The sequence below is a fragment of the Petaurus breviceps genome, unplaced genomic scaffold (genome assembly GCF_028583685.1).
Source record: "Petaurus breviceps papuanus isolate PSGF00001 unplaced genomic scaffold, PetGlider_PUasm1.0 126, whole genome shotgun sequence".
NCBI lineage: Eukaryota > Metazoa > Chordata > Mammalia > Diprotodontia > Petauridae > Petaurus > Petaurus breviceps.
In genome coordinates, this window is record NW_027185655.1 from 57141172 (window position 1) to 57158781 (window position 17610).

Sequence of the window (17610 nt, forward strand, 5' to 3'; positions counted from 1 at the left end):
TCCTTCCTTCCTTCCTTCCTTCCTTCCTTCCTTCTTTCCTTCCTTCTTTCCTTCCTTTTCTTTCTTCCTAGAGGGGAAGGTTGAATTAGATAATATATAAAGCCACTTCTAATTCTGTATGCTATGATTTACATGTTGCCCCATATCATGTTATTAATTAATATTTATGAATATTCTAACATACATGGTATGACTTATTCTTAGGGCTGATGATTTCTCCAAGGTCTCATAGCTCTAGTGGGGGGGGGGGAATGCAAATACCAGATTGGTATCCAAATCTAGTATTTTAAGTCTATCTACTGAGAATTCCTCCCTCAAGTTTTCAGTTAGAGATACTGATCCATATGGAAGAAATGGGCAACTTGGAACACTTCTGCTTCAGGGACTCAGCTTTCCTATTAACAACATCTTTGGCTCTACTCCTGTTAGAAGGTCTGCAAGTCTTTCTCAACTCTAAACAGAACTGTCAATCTGTGAGGAACAAGGAAGATATAGACATAGTTCTGGCAAAGATAGGAAGATGTTAACCATCCTCTCTTCTATACCACCATGGGTCCCATTCTTCAAGGTTTGGTGCTTTCCTTGAAGACTGTTGGGAAAGCAGAGCAAAAAAGCAGAGAAAAGGTCAGGTAACTCCTCACAGCAATCCAGCCAGCACTTGTGTGAACCCTGATGTGTCAGAGAGAAAGGGAAAGGGAGAAGCAGCAAAGAGATAAGAGATACAAAATAAGGTAAAGGAGAAGGAATGGTATTTTAAAAAACAAACTGGACTTTTGAAAAATACTTTAAAAATTTAGGTCGAATTAACTGACATTTAAAGTGAAATTTACCAGCCATGAAATAGAAAAGCACCCCCTTTTAACTTTCTTTGATTGTTTTACTTATTTTTCACATCTGTGTCTGCCATTTTTCCTTCCACCAAGCACACCTGTGCTTCTTCTTTGTATTTCTCCCTAGTCTTTCTACCCAAGCAATTTGAAATACATTCCTGTTTGAACAGATTTATAAAAGTCTTTGGTAGAGATCACCCCTGAGGCTGCAGGAAAATATCCCATTTATCATCCATCACTTAGCAGATCTCTGAGAAAAGATGAGCAGAACAACAGTGATTCATGTATCTTGCAACATGCTTCCCTATTTAATGGCTCACTCGTTTAAAAAAATTCAGAACTCAGACACCTCTAGGATATTTTACTGGAAGCATCATCAAGCTGCATATGCTAGCTTATGAATTTGCTGGAACCTTTCAGGTTATTTTTGAAGGATGCATATATCTTCAAGAGAGGAACAGTGGAGGATACAGGGATTGCCCTCAGATTCAGAAAGACTTAGGTTCAAGTCTTCCTTTTGACATGCACTGACTTCAGGAACTTGGGAAAATCATTTAACTAATCATTGTCCAAGGTACCTAAGACCATAAAATGAAAGCTTTAGATAGACAGACCTTCCTATATTGATAACATAAAAAAATTTGGACAGATATTTCCAAAAACCCTCTTTCCATAAAGCAGATTTACTACATAAAACAAATTTAACATAAACTAAATATCACCCAAAATACATGATAATAAAGTGCATTTTGCAGGTTGGTGAGAGTTAAGATGAGAAACAGCTTTAAATCAATGGGCTGAAAGGTTCAAATTGCCCAATCAAAATAAAACATTTCAGTTCAACATTCATTAAGTGCCTACTATGAGCCAGGTAAAGTCCTGGGCATGAAAGATAAAAAAGGCAAAAACTCAGTCTCAGTCCTAGAGGAGTTAGAGTTTCATAAAGAAGAGACAACTTGTTGGGTCAGGGAAGAAAACCAGGGAGCAGAAACAATTTAATAAGGTCTCAAGGCAAATATGGCAAATGTCTCAGCTTTCAGTTCAAAAGAAAAATAAATGATTCTTCAATAAGCAGCTCTACAAGCGTTGTTCAAATATCTTTTTATTTGGTGTAACAAGGGCAAATTTAAATCATAAAAGTCACCATTCAAATGAATAATTCCAGGTACTATGTTAGTTTCATGAGTGGTTGCTTTCTGTTTAAAATCCATGATTTGATAGCATCTATTGCTTTATTTTCCTTAAAATTTCTATAGCTTTATTGCTCTCCTAATTAATTTTTTTATTTGATTGGTTCTTTGTGAAACACCAAGATGGAGACCGAAGAAAAAAGTTTCTGTTGGCATTTTGAACTACTTTAACAGAATCCAAATAGAATCTGAAAACAAAGTTGCCTTTAAATTGGGGGGGGGGAGACTTGCCTTAAGATCACCACTACACAAATAAAGTTAAAATATTTTTAAAAATTTAAGCAAGACATTTTCTTTGTCTAGATTTTTTTTTCTCTAGAGGTCACTTAAAATAAAAGGTTGATAAAAATGGACCAAGTCCTGGCAAAAAGCTTCTACCTTTGTTATCTACATTTCAAGCTTTCTGTATGGATTAATCAATTAGCAAGTATTTATTAAGCACATACAATTCACCAGGCACTCTATTAGGAGCAAAGGACACAGGCACAAAGAATGAAATAATCTCCATTCACAAGAAGCCTATATTCTAAGAGTCTCAGAGTCAAACCTGACCACAGTATCCCATTCTTCTTCATGCTCTCTTAAAACAAGGTCTTCCCAAGAGGAAGCAAAGAAAATAGTTCTGAAAAGAATTCAAAGGGAAGGGAAATTACACAGAGAGTCAACTTCGGGAGCAGAAGAGTCTGTGAAATGCGTTGAGCCATGGCAGAGCTCAAACAATGTGCCTGCCACTTTTGTGGTTCTGAGGCTCTGATGGGACTAACACTTGCCTTTCAATTGTCTATGAGAATTCACCTAGCACATATTCCTAATCCAAAAAACACTAAAAACTGAGAGCTAAAAGAGTTCTGAAATCCCATCTGATGGTCTGGAATACTCAAACAAACCAATCTCCACCTTATCCAAAGGGATTTTTATGATATTATAGAACTCACCTTGGAAGAGTGACTACTTCCCCCCCCCCCTTTTACTGCAAGAAAATTAAAATGAAATGCTTTATTTTAAAATGGGACTTTCAAATCCAAACTCTCTTTTCATTCAAAATGCTTTATAATTTGAAGTAAATTTATTCCAGTTTATAAATAGAATACCAGAATGCTATTTAAAAGTAACACAACAAAACAAAACAAAAAGTCTCATTCTAGAAAACAGAAGGGATCAATAATATCATAATCTGACTTATATTAGAGCTAAGACCTAGATAGGCTTTTTTCCCCTTCTCTACATTTATTCACAGTGTAGCATGTTCTCTTACTAATCAAGAAAAAATTTTTGTACCCATTCTGTAGGAAGGCTGTCTCTAGGCTGCAAGGGATGAGAAACCAAACAAATTAATTTTTGGCTCTCCTTTTCTAAATGTTAATGAGAGTTGTCATGTCATGGAAATGACAGGATGCCCAACTGCCAATAAAGCCTATGAATATACACTGGATGACTAATAGGGGGCTGAAAGTTTTCAGATGGCAATGATATCTATTTGGAGGGGCAGCTATGTTATACAGTAGATAGAGTGCTGGGCCTGGAGTCAGGAAGACTAATTTTTCTGATTTCAAATCTGGCCTCAAATACCTACTGGCTATGTGACCCTGGGTATGTCACTTAACTCTGTTTGCCTCAGTTCCCTCATCTGCCAAACGAGGTGGAGAAGGAAATGGCAAACCACTCCAGTACCTATGCCAAGAAAACCCCAAATACGGTCGCAGTCAGACACAATTGGAAAACTGAATACAACTGAAAAAATTACTGAAGAAAATCTGTAGAGATTTTCACAGTAAGATGATCAAAGAATCATTTTTTTTCAGTTATACAGTTTTATACTAGAGATTTAGAAAAGAATACTAGAAGTAGTCATTTTAACTGCCCTTGGTCTCATTGAAAGTGAGTTTCATGATCCCCAGTGATTCTGCCTGAAGCACAGACATGGGGTTTCTACCATTTTTGTCTCTCCCTCAATAGCAGCACCCAATGACTTTAAGCTAGGAACACAGAAGGCTGAAGTGTGAGCATAAAAACCAAGTTACTGGCTCATGGAAGGCAGCAAAGTCAAACCAAAAAGCCTTTATTAAACCCTCTGAGCCTCAGTTTCCTCACGTTTAAAGCGAGGGAGATTGGATTTAATGGGTTCTGAGTTCTGATCCATTTCTACAGTTATGATGATCCTATAACATTGTTGCTTACTGTGGACCTTGGCAACAGGGAATTATCTTGTTCATTCTCATGTACAAAGAATGAAGAAACATGTTTGGATTATAGCAAATTCTGACTGGTTGGTAAGAGGCATTCTCCTTTGATCCTATTCAGAAAAGGAGTAAGGTGAAAGCTTTTTAAGACAGAGATGGTGGGCAACTAGATTCCAAGAAACAATTCCCAGAGCTCCTGCAAAACACTCATTGCTCATGCCTTTAATATCTGTAATTATAAAATACCCATGAATTATGAGAGGAAGAAGAACTAGAGTTTTATTTTTAAAATCTGCTTGCTTTCTTGCAGGATGCAGAAAAAGATAGGATTTAGTCCAACTATGGACAAGGTATCATCTTACCATCGCATGGGGCACAAACTGAAACCGTGCCGGTCTGCACTAGAAAAGAGCTGGCAATGTATTCATCATCAATGTCAGAGTCCTGAACTGGCTGGATGGCACTAGTACTTAGCAACCACCTCTGGTTGTCATGGAGATTGGGTGATGGAGGAGGGGAATGTGTGTGTTCAGTAACTGATGGACTAGATGAGGAGGATGGCATGGGAGGACCTAGGAAAAAATAAAAAAAAGACACAATTTCAAATATGGGTCAAAATAATGTACAAGGGACCGATCAAAGTCCTCACTACTTTATTATGAAGAAACTAATATAAATAGACAATAATACAGATCTATTTAAATTGATAATAGCAACCAAATGATTCAGTAAACAGTTCTAAAGCATGATGAGACAATGTAACTATAAGCAGAAATCTGACGTGGCTCCTCCAAGATTCAGGTATAAACCACTTGTTAAAATGTACTCTGATCTTCTTCAATGGATGATCCTGGAAAGTCTGAAATTTAGAACTCACAGTTTGTTCTGGACTAAGCAGGCAGAAATGTTTACAAAGCAAACATTCACACACCTGTGCAATTCTTCTGCTTTATCATAATTCATTGTCCTACTAAACAAATAGGCAGATGCGAGTAGCCATAGGTCAAGATCCCTGCCTGCTTATAAGAATTAATCAGGTAAGCCCAACTAAGAAATAACTGGGAAGACACTTATTTTGTGAAACATACATGTTTCCAATGCAGAGTGATCTGGTACACTAAATCATTTCAGCAGAAGTCACTTGCATCAAAAGTTTTTTAAAAAATCAGAATCACAGACTTTTGAAAACAGAAGGAAACACATTGATCCTGTACTCGGGGGTCTATACCTAAGCAGCAATCTCTCTAGAACGTTTTGGGCATATGTTCATCCTGCTTCCTCTTGCAAACCTCTACGGAAGAGGAAATCTACAACCTCCAGAGGCTAGTCATTTTCTTACAGCAATCTTTCTTGTATCTTCATCCTTTTCATTACCTTTCTCCCTGCCTACAAATATATTCAAATCTTCTTTATTTTTGAAACAAAAAATATTCTTCCTTCAATTTTTCAGCGCTCTCAAATTTCCATTTCTTTTTCTCATCATCCTTTTTCCTGTTATGCTTGTTGAACCAAGTCTACACTTCCTGATTCCACTTAATTACCACCAACTTTCCCCTCAATTCCTTGTAATGGAGTTTCTAGCCCTGGCAACAAAAGCCGACCCCTCAAAGGTCATAAAAGGCATCTCGATTTCCAATATCAGTTACCTTTAAAAAATAAATTAATGTCCCTTAACCATACTCTAACACTCTTCTCCCTGGGAGTCAACTGTCCTGGCTTTCATGATACTGCATTTGTATGACTTTCCTTCTAGCTTTCTCATTTCTTTTTCTCTTTATCCTCCATTAGCCCTTTCTTCTACTTCTTTAATGTAGATTTTCTCTAGGTTCAGACTTTAGTCTTCTCTCATTATTCAAATATCTATTCCTGTGGTTATAGATGATTTCCAAATTTACATCTATAATAAATGTTTGTAGAATCAAACTGTATATAACCCACAGTTCCAGACTTAAAATTTGAAATGTCTACTGAACCACCTCGAGGTAGTGGTACCTCTGTGTGTCCAAAACCTGAACTCATCATCTTCTCCCCTGCAGTGAGTCTTATTTGTGACATTTTCCTATTTTATTAATAGCATTCTCTAAGTTTATTCTCCATATTCAAAATTCTCAGAATCATCTTGGACTTTCTATTAATGGTTATATATAACCAAAGAAAATCTATGAGTAATATTTTAGACATATACTTAAGTAGAAGAAATGTATAGTTCCCCAGAATCTATAGGATATGGGCTCATGAAAATGGATGGTATGTCAAAAAAAGTGACAGGAAGCATTTACACTTAAACCCACAGCAGGTTACAGTTTTACTTGTCCAACAGATTCAACACAAAACCAAGTTCTGTGTTCAAAATGACTCTCACTCCCTCTGTCCCCCACTCCCATTCTTACTGTCAACATTCTTACTCTTTAGATGCTTTTTATTTTTTTTCTCTGGTCCACTGAAATCCACACTTAATAGGTCTCTGCCTTCACTAACCTCATCTTTGAGTCCATCCTACCTTCACATTGCTGTCAATATAATCCTTCTAATTCACAAATCTGTTTGATGACATCTCTCCACTTATTAGGAAGTGACACTGTCTCTACACAAACTACTCAATAAAAACCCAAAGGTCTTTAGGGAAGGCTAGGTGGCGCAATGAATAGAGCACTGGCCCTGGAGTCAGGAGAACCTAAGTTCAAATCCAACCTCAGACACTTAACACAAAAACTCACACCCAACTGCCCTCCAAAAGGCAAAAAAAACAACAACCCCAAAACCAAAACAAAACAATAAAAAAACCCCAAAGGTCTTTAACCATTTACAGCTGTCTACCAAATAGTTCCAATTGACCTTTCCAGTATTTTCTTACATATTCGACCTGGTCAAATTATAATATTCATTAAATCCTAAAATCCCTCCCAAGTTATCCTGCATTTCCCCATTTTTGCCCATGTTATTCCCTAAAGGGGGCACAGAATATTCTCTTCCTCATCTGCACTTCTTAACATCTCTCCATTCTTCAATGACCACTTTTTCCATTAAACCTCCTCTGACCCGCCCCTCTACCAGCTAGAAATGATGTCTTAACATTATACTGCTCTTTTGCACCTGCCATATTCTAATGCCCTGTCACCCAGTCCTACAATATCGTTAAATCCTCAAAGACAATGTGGCACAACTGAAAAAGCAAGGGCTTTGGAGCCAGAAGACACAAGTCCAAATGCTACTCGGGTGCTTAATAGATGTGGGACCTTAAGTACATCACTTAACTTCCCTGATCCTCAGTTTCCTCATTTGTAAAATGAAGGGGTTAGACGAGATAAGGGGCTCTTATTCATTCTCTGTATCATGGCTCACTTTGGGGGCCTACAGACACCCTCCTCAGAATAATGGTTTTTTTCGTAATAACAATAAAGTTTGCAAAATACTTTACAAATATTATTTCATTTTATCCTCATAACAACTTTGGAAGGTAGGCGCTATTGTTAGTCACATCTTATATTTGAGAAAACTGAGGCTGAAAGTGGTTAAATGCCTTGTCTAGGGTCATACAGTTAGTATGTGTCTAAAATCATATTTGAACGCGTCACCCAAAGTTTGCGTTTAGGGTTCCATGCATTGCATAATAAAATATACAGGATTGAAAGGAAAACCAATTATAATGAAATAGTTATCTAAATCTTTTTTTTCAATCACAGACTACAAATTAAGAATACCTCAGCTAGATGGCCTCTGAGGTTCCTTCCAAATATGGAGCTGTATCTGCTTATCCTCACCCAATCGTCCAACACGTTGCAGAGCAAATAGTTGATTCTTAAGAATTTCTGGTCTCTATATATATTCTGGCTCTACTATAGCTCCTTTATATTGAATTTATTTCAAGACAGCACATGATACATCCTTGACTCTCAAGTGACTGCCATCTATTTGGGACAAGGATACATTAATGACAGAACTGTCAAATAATTTTAATGCTTCAAAAAATCTTTGATTCCATCACTAAAATTAGTCCTTGCCTCTCAGGTTGTATGGTTCTTCCTTCATTCACAAAGAGGACCACGACTTCAGGAAGATGATGCCACGACTTGCATGTGAATTAGGTATAAGTGAGGCAGCTCTGTGCAAGGTAACTAGCCTCACTTTCTCCTCTGGAGACATCTGGGTCCAGTGTCCAGAAACAGATCAGGACACGTGGAGATGGCCCATTGCCTCCAGACAACAACCCTTCTAGACATAAGAGCTTTAACAGATGGCTCCATGAACTACTCTGGCCACAAGCTTGATGATTTGGTGGCCAACTTTAGTGATGCCAATATAAGTGAATACCAACATATAGTAAGTGCTACAGGAGTTCAGAAAGGAGGGCAACCTTGTGGATTGGCATAGTGAAGAGCACAAATTTCTTTTCAAACATCTGGATGAAAATTTGAATGATTACTGTATATCTCTGTGAGATTATTTGTATCTATGATATTATTTGCATAGGAATATATTGTATCTCTTCAGAAATGTAAAATTTATTGACAGTCTTATTTACCTATTGACTACTGTCAGAAATAGTACACTAGTTATGTACCTCAGGGAGAAGTACAGAAAAGAAGCCATGTTGAGAATCTATGGCATCGGGATCACAGATAATTTACAGTATCTCTTAATTTGGTCATTGGGAAAAATTTATAATTAATTCTTTTGCATGATAAATTTTTATATTATGAATTTTTAACAAATGCTTGTTCTCCTAAGCAATATATTTTGAAAGACATTTTGGTTCTTAAGTATAGAGCTAGACAATTATACCTGAGGAAAAACCCACCTGACTACCACCATAAGGATTAAATTATCTCAGCTGGTGTTCCAAATAATACTAATAAAAAAGGTCGCTAATAAAGAGAAACATCTTTATGTAGGCTTCTATTCAAGGAGAGTCATGATGTTAGTATGTAAAACCTTCTAAAAAATGTCACAGTTGTGGGGCTTGGGGGGGGGGGGGGCGGCGGAGAGAATTACTAAGTGGAATGTCGTCCCACCCATAGATGGAGCACTGTGTCTGAAAGCCAAGTAAGATAAACGTGTCGTACTTTGATTTAGAAAGTGCTTCACCCACAGCATTAACATACACTGACAACGAGGTATTAAAATGGAAAATTTTACAGTGTCATTTTACCCTCTAGTGACAGGCTCACTCGAACAACAGTAGCAGCAGAAGAGTTTTGTGGAATGTGATGACACAGTATCTTGTAAATGAGTAACACATTGTTGGTAATTCCTTGCATTGCCTGCCTCCTGTTTTTTCTTTCAGACTACATGTTAAGTCACTCTGATTTCTGGTTTGCTTCCTGTTTGGGTTTTTTGGTGGTGGTTGTTTTTTTTTTCTTGTTTTCAGTCAGATCACAACAACAAGCCCTATGACCCAAGCCAAAGCTCAAAATGTAGGTACCCTAGGTACAGTTAGGACCACTCTGCCCCTCCCTATCTGTACTGTCCTTCAAATACCTGAAAGCTCTGCTGTAGTAGCATACAACTTGATTCCTTATAGAATATCTTCATATCATAAAGAACAGAATCTTCTGGAACTGAAATATATACATTTAGAAATATTACTATTAAAAACCATGGCAGTCTTCCTAGACACAAATCATCCTCCCACATCCAGAGTGTCCTAGGCAACTGCCTACCTAGCAATTTATTCCTAGTCCTGGCTCTGCCTGTGACATGTCAATCAATCAAACAAGCATACATTAAATGGCTACTATGTCACAGGAACTCTCTTAAAATGATGGAGGTAACAACAAAAAAAGTCCAACTGGTCCCTTCCCTCCATGGGCTTACATTCTAATGATAAGACAATATGTAGGTAAATAGATAAATAGAAGTTACATTGTTATTGTTCATCCTTCATTCCTGAAGAGGACCATAGCATACAGAGTAGATGGAAAGTGACCTAGCCAAGGCAGAAGAACCTGGGGTTCTTCACCAGGAAAGGCTTCCTGCAGAAGGTGAAGTCTGAGCTGATATTACAGGAAAACACATTAACTCTTTCTCCACATTGGCCCACTGTACCAAATTCAGATTGTCCTCTGAGTCTCCTTTAGTTGAAATCTGTCTTTTTTCTGAAATACAGTGAGCTTTGCCTCGTTTCTAAAGGGTTGTTTGTGGTGAAAGCCCTGCCTGTCATCCTTGATGAAACATCTGATTTATATCGTTTATACCATGCTTATTTTCAGATGATTCCTATGTGTTTGTGGGTTACTTTTTTTTCCTCCCCTCTATAGAAAAAAACCTGCTAGTCTATAGAAGCCTGAGCTAGACAACACTGACTGTTACAGTTGGAAAGTACCTTGAAGACCATGGAGCCCAACTCCTTTAGCTTAGAGATTAGAAGGTTTAGAGATTAGAAGACAGAGGATCATAGAGGTCAAAAGGGCTTGCTCAAGGTCAGACAGCTAGTTAATGGCAGAGCTGAGATTCAAACCAGACGGCCGACTTCTACTGCCAAGCTCTTTCCACCAGACTCTGCTACCTCAGACTATTCTGACCTTTATCTACTAAGTCTTCAAGAGAAGGAACCAAGGATAAAACAGTAGGAGAATAAGATTAAATGACAGGATGTTTTTTTTTTTTAAATAAGACTCCCCTTCCCTGAGACTGGCTCCAGATTACCTCCTATTTACATTATATATATCTTCTAACATACATAGCTACTTTCATGTTGTCTCACAATTAGGACACAAGGTGTTTTCCTCTTTTTAATAACCTCTATTTTGCCTGGGACACTGGGAGTAGTGGAGATCAGTGCTTGTGGACCAACTGACTAAAAACTCCCCTTAGAAAAGCAGGAAAAAAAGTTTCTGAACAAAATTGGTAACAAAAATAGGAGAATAAAGAGGGAGTGACTGTCTTGGAGTTTTTGCACATCTCCATTTGTACTCATTTATTCCTTACAAAATGTTTTTAACCCTGTGGGAACAAACAATGTGTTAATCTGAAAGACTCTCTGGTGCCACATTCAGCTCCTTGAAATAAATCAGTAAACATTTATTAAGCACCATGTACTGTGTTAGGACTGGGGATACACGTACAAAGAATGACACAATCCCTTTTCTCAAGGAGCTTATGTTCTAATGGGTGAGACACATTCATAAAAACTCTATACAGCATCAGTATAACATTTACATATATGTATATCTAAAGGAAATACAAGGTAATTTCAGAGGGAGGGCACTAGAAGTTGGAGTGATCATGAAAGTAAGCAAGAAGAAGGAGTAGGAAATGGGAGGGGGGAGAAAGGAAGGTCATTTGGAGCCAAAAGTTTAGCTATTTTTGCCTCTTTAAAATGCAGTCAGTTGTAGGAGGTGTTAAGCAACGAGGTTGAATTTTTAATCGGCATACCAGCACTTAAAAAGGCACATGAATGGTAATTTGGGAACACCAAATACTTAGCCAGCAATGGGCCTGGAACTCAAAAGCATTTCTGGAATCCTTCTTTGGGAACTGTCTCCGAAGCAAGTTATGAAGCTCCTCTTACTGGCTACTTCAGAAGCACAAACTTTTAACTGTGACTATGATACAGAAACAGCTGAAGGTTCTTTGGAGGTAAGTCACATGAATGAACTGGGTAATCCTATTCTTTTTGGGGGGGGGCATTCAAAAAACAATAAAGTAATATGACTGGGCCTAGGTCTACTCATCCATAAAATGAAGGGTTGAACGAGATGATCTCTCAGGTTCCTTCCAACCATTGTGATTTTCTCGTGTGACTAATTCTATAATTCAAAACCCCCTTGACACCATTGTCCAATTTTCTCCTCCTTGTCCAGCTTCAGATGACAAGGTAGCCCTTCTCCTCCCATTTGCTCTTGTCTCTTCTGTCAGTTTACCCCTTTAATAATCCCCCACACTATAATTTCCAATCTCTCTCTGTCTACCTGCTTCTTTTTCTTCTTGCTAAAACAAACATGCCTAAGCCTCTCTCATCCTTGAAAAAGAACCTCCAAACCCTTAATCTGACCCTGCTATGCCCTCTATCATCCTATATTTTTCTTTTCACAGCTAAGCTTCCAGAACTTAACACAGTGCCTAGAATACAGTAAAGGTTTAAAACGCCCTTGTTGTTGTTAGAAAATGACTCTCTCTATACCCTGCCTCTACTTTTTATCCTCTCATTCTCTACTGCGATAGGATTTCAAGGTTATCACTCAACTGAAACTGGTCTCTTCAAGGTTACCAGCGATATCTTTATTGTTATATTGAATAACCTTTCCCCTCCAGTCCTCACCGGTCAGTATTAACCACCTTTTCCTCTTAGAAACCTCTCTTTTCAGGATTTCACGACATTTCTTTCTCCAGGTTCTTCTCCCGCTCCTTGCTTACCCCTTCTTTGCCTTCTTTACTAGATCATCACCAACTTGTGTACTGTTTTGTATCTTCTCTCTCTACAGCATCCCTCTTGGTGAGCTCATCAGCACTGATGGGTCTAATTACTATTTCTCTCCAGAGGATTCGTAGACCTTCAGTGCTCATCTTCTCAACTCCAGTCTTAAATCACCATGTGTACAGCACATTTCCAACTGTATCTCTCTTAGGCACCACAAATAATCATATTAAAACTATTATCTATCCCTAAATATCTCCTTTTTGGGTTCCTTAATTCTCTTATGAAATGGAATTATTTAAAAAAAAACAAACACAGTGGTGCAGTGAATGGAGCACTGGCCCTGGAGTCAGGAGGACCTGAGTTCAAATCAGACCTCAGACACTTAACACTTACTAGCTGTGTGACCTTGGGCAAGTCACTTAACCCCAACTGCCCTGCCTTTCCCCCTCCAAAAAAAGACAAAAATAAAACCAAAACCATAAAACACAGCTTCAAATAACCCAAGTTTACATCCTGAATTCTCCCCTCTTCCTCACTCCTCATATCCAATCACTTGTCAAATTGTGTCAACTACCTCCACCCCAACTCTTGTATTAATTATTGTCCCCACTCACACAACCACCACTCTCATTATCTTTTGGCTAGTACAGACTAATAAACTCAACTCCTAACTGGTCTTTCTGTCACCAGTCTCTCCTATCTCGAATGAACCTTTCATAGGTACAGAGCAAAATGGGGCAGCAAGGTGGCACAAAGCATAAAGTGGCAGGCCTGGTGTTAGAAAGACTCATCTTTCTGAGTTCAAATCTGGCCTCAGACTCTTACTAGCTGTGTGACCCTGGGCAACTCACTTAACCCTATTTACCTCACTTTCCTCATCTGTCAAATGACCTAGAGAAGGAAATGGTTAACCCCTCCAGTGTCTTTGCCAAGAAAACCCCAAATGGTGTCAGGGAGAGTTGGCCACGATTAAGCAACTGAACAACAACAAAGCAAAATGATATTCCTAAAGTATAGGTCTGACCATGTCATTTCCTTGCTAAAAAAAAGTTCCCAGTGGATAAAATATTTAAGAAAAAGAAACTCCTGTGTTTTTAAAGTCCTTTACAATCTGGTTTCCCACATACATTCTATGCTCCAGCCAAACTGGCCAACACGTACCATGTTCTGCTGTCTCTGTACACTGGCACAGGCTGTTCCCCGGGCCTACAACACAGGCCTTTCTCACCTCCACCTTATTCAATCTCTAACTTCCTTCCAGATTCAACTTGTGTTACCTCCTGCAAAAGGCCTTACTTATCACCTCCTTTCTTTAGTGTCCTACTGAATTAATGTGTATATCTTTTGGATTCTGTGCAATTCTTTTCCCTGTGAACAGGATGCAAACTCTCTGAGGGTAATAACTGTCTGCTTTCTGTCTGTATCTCTAGTACCAAGCACAGCATCTAGCCCCTGGTACGCACTTAACAAAAGTTCTCTGAATGAAAGAATGAAAAAGCCTAGATGCTATGGGAATGAAGCAGTGATCCGTAGGACATATGAAGAGAAAAAGACTCCTGTTTGTAGGAAGAGAAATGCTGGGAGAAGAATTTTCTATTTCCCACGAACTTAAGGGATTTTGCTTGTGGGATTCCAAGAGCCTGCTCTCTCATTTAATGGTCAGAGAATTTGCTTCATTAAATGTTTCCTTTTTTCCTACGTTACTTAGGGTAGCAACAAAAATATTGGGCTAGTGTATCCAGGTGTCATATTTCCTGCTCTATAGGGCTATCTGCCATAGACTTCCTTTTGTTGTTTTAAAGTACCTTACACATTTTATCCAGAAGCTTTCTCCCCTCCCCACAGCCTCAGGACTAAACTTCATAAAACCTGCAGAAATGTCAGATATCAGAAAGTAAAATTATCAAGAGCCACTAGCTGGGATGATGCTATGAACGTCTTAATGTGCACTTTGGATCCTCTCACTGACTACAGGCTAACTTTTTTCTATTCGCTTTCATGGTCTTGTTGCATGCTGAATATAAACTGAAGTGCATTTTGTGGTGGGAATGAAGGACAAAATCAAGTTGCATAATATTTTAAAAGTGGCCCAGCAACAATTTGAACAAGGAAAAAGAAAAATAGTCTGAGGTTAAAACTGAGCACTGGGTTTAGAATCTAAAGCCCTGGGTTCAAGTTCTGGTTGTCACACTTCATTGCTTTTGGACTGTAAGCAACTCACTCTAACTTTCTAGGTCTCAGTTTCCTGAGAATGTAAATGGGAATGACAGCAATACCTACTTCAGAGGACAGTTGTATATAAATAACAGCTTGTATAAGCTCCATTTAAATCGTACTTTCAGGTTAGCAAAATGTTTTACAAATATTGCCTCATTTGATTCTCAAAATGACCTCGTCAAGCAGGTGTTATTATCATTACCCCCATTTTACAGATAACAAAGTGAGAATGGATGGGGTGGCTAGGTGGAGCAGTGAATAGAGCACCAGCCCTGGAGTTAGGAGGACCGGAGTTCAAATCTATCCTCAGACATTTAACACTTACTAGCCGTGTGACCTTGGATAAATCACTTAACCCCAATTGCCCTGCCTTCCCCCTCCAAAATCCCAAAAAGCAAAAAAAAAAAAAAGTGAGAATGGGACAAATTTGACTTGATCAGATTCACAGCTATTAAAATATGTGAGGTAGAATTTGAATTGGGATCTTTCTAACTTTGGGTCCTACATTCTATCCATCGAGCCACATATAAGTGTAAATTATCACTAACTAGCACTTATAGCATACGTGAAGTCATCAGAAAGTGCAATGGATAGAGCATAGAGTCAGAAAGATTGGAGTTCTAATCCAACCTCAGACACTTCCTAGTTGAATTACCCTGGACAAGTCACCTAGCCTTTGCCTACCTCAGTTTCCTCAGCTGTAAAATGGGGAAAATAAAAGCACCTACTCCAAAGGGCAGGGTATCTAGGTGGCAAAGTAGATAGAGTGCTGGAACTGGAGTCAGGATGACTCATCTTTCTGAATTCAAATCTGGCCTCAGACATTTAGCCATATAACTCTGGGCAAGTCATTTAACCAATTTCACCTCAGTTTCCTCATTTGTAAAATAAACTGGAGAAGGAAATGACAAACTACTCTAGTATCTTTGCTACCAAAATTCAAAATGGGGTCACAAAGAATCAGACACAACTGAAAATGACAGAACAACCTCAAATAACCATTGTCAGGATCAAATAAAATCACTGTAAAAATGTTTGTTTAAAAAAAGCACTTAGCACTGTGCCTGACATGGAGTTGGAACTTTAAAAATCAACGCTTATTACTTTTCCCCTTTAACTACTCCCTCACAAGGTTTGCAAAGTATTTTACAAACATTATCACATTTTGTCCTTACAACAACTCTAAGAAGTGGGTGTATATTTATCCTCATTTTATACATGTGGAAACTGAGGTGGGCAGAGATTAAGTGATTTGCCCAGGATCCCTATTGTCCTAGAACCTACAATTCTCAATACTTAGAAGCAGAGCAGACTGGATACAAGCATAGATTTAAGAGGTTCATAACAGAATTTGCATTAAATTATTAACAAATTTAAATTATATTTAAAAATAATTTTCAGTTCTACAACTCTTTATTGGCTAGGAACTTCTGTCCAAAGAACCCTCAGGGGTCTATAAGAGACATGGTTTAAAGTGTCCTGTATTCTTCTCCACATTTCAAATTCTACCTCTTTAAGATTTACAAGAGATTCTACTCTTTGGGCACTAAAGAAAATCGCAGGGATATGTGCCTGCAGAGACAACCGCTTGTTTTGCTTTAAAGACAAGAGTTTTTAACCTAAAAAATCAACTCTAACTAAAGATAGAGTTGGTATATAAACATGATTTAGGGCTCTTTCTTAATAAGAATTATCTTAGGAACAAGATCTTCTTATCATAATAGGTTAATTTTAAAAGATTCTTATTAACCTTTTCTCAGTTTTGATGTGGTTTTTAACAATATTCAATCATATGCTTACATGGCTCCATGGCTAAGCTGGTAACAGTGTTTCCAGAGAAATTTAGGCAGTATATTAAAAATTAATTAAAGTCCTTACGGTTCTATTTTCAAATGACCCTGTAGGTGCCACGTCTAAGCTGGATGATGATCATACACTTGGTATTACAGAAAGTCTTCTTAGATTATGGTTCATCACTAAAGTAACCATATTTGAGCCTGTATCTTTTGCTTAAACAAATAGAGGATATACCTCTACATGGAAAGTTGTATTCAGAAAATCTTCCCTAATATTTGACATTTGGACTGCTTATGTTTTCTTACTACTTAAGTCCTAAGCATTCCCAACATTGACCAATGGATGTACAGCAGCTTGTCGGAAAACAAATTGGCAAATGCCTAGAAAGCTTCAAATACAAGGAAAATTACAAAATAAATCCTTGGAGGGAGGGAGATAATTGATTATTGCATTTTCTAGAATACAGGTGAATGCATTAATTGGCAGACACATGTGATTTGGCCACCCTCCACAGAATACCAACAATGAACAGCCGGGTGAAGGAAGCCATGTACAAAACTTAGACCAAGTTGTCTATTGGTTTTGGTGGAGTTCAATCTGCTTGTAGGCTGTTGTCAACATTTAATAATGTAGGTACTGAATTGTTGGGGGGGAAAAGTTAGAAAGAATGGAACAGATCTAATAGTTAGTGAGGTAACTGGGTTTAGTTGATTCCAACACAAAAAGAGCTCTGCTCCTCTAGGTGTGAAATGAAAAAGAAACAATTATTAATAATCATATAAAGTGCTTCCTGAGGTTACTTTGCATTTGCACTGAATATATATTTGACAGGTATTGTATAGATTAGTTATTTGCATGGTGTGTCCCCTATAGATGGTGAACTCCTTGAGGCAGGAAATGCTTTTGACCTCTTTTTGTGTCCCCAGCATTGACTTAGCACAGTATCCAGGACACAGAGAGTTCCTACCTACCTACCTACCTACCTACCTAATCTATCTATCTATCTATCTATCTATCTATCTATCTATCTATCTATC

General features: G+C 38.0%; 1 protein-coding gene across 1 annotated transcript in view; it reads right to left on the bottom strand.

Annotated features, from left to right (window-relative positions):
* The window catches only part of TENM3 (teneurin transmembrane protein 3), a 3497142-nt gene that overhangs the window by 328290 nt on the left and 3151242 nt on the right, over window positions 1-17610 (bottom strand). Inside the window, exon 13 of the mRNA XM_069096576.1 lies at window positions 4563-4772. Within this exon, the coding sequence (XP_068952677.1) occupies window positions 4563-4772 (210 nt within the window). The remainder of the gene's footprint in view (window positions 1-4562; window positions 4773-17610) is intronic.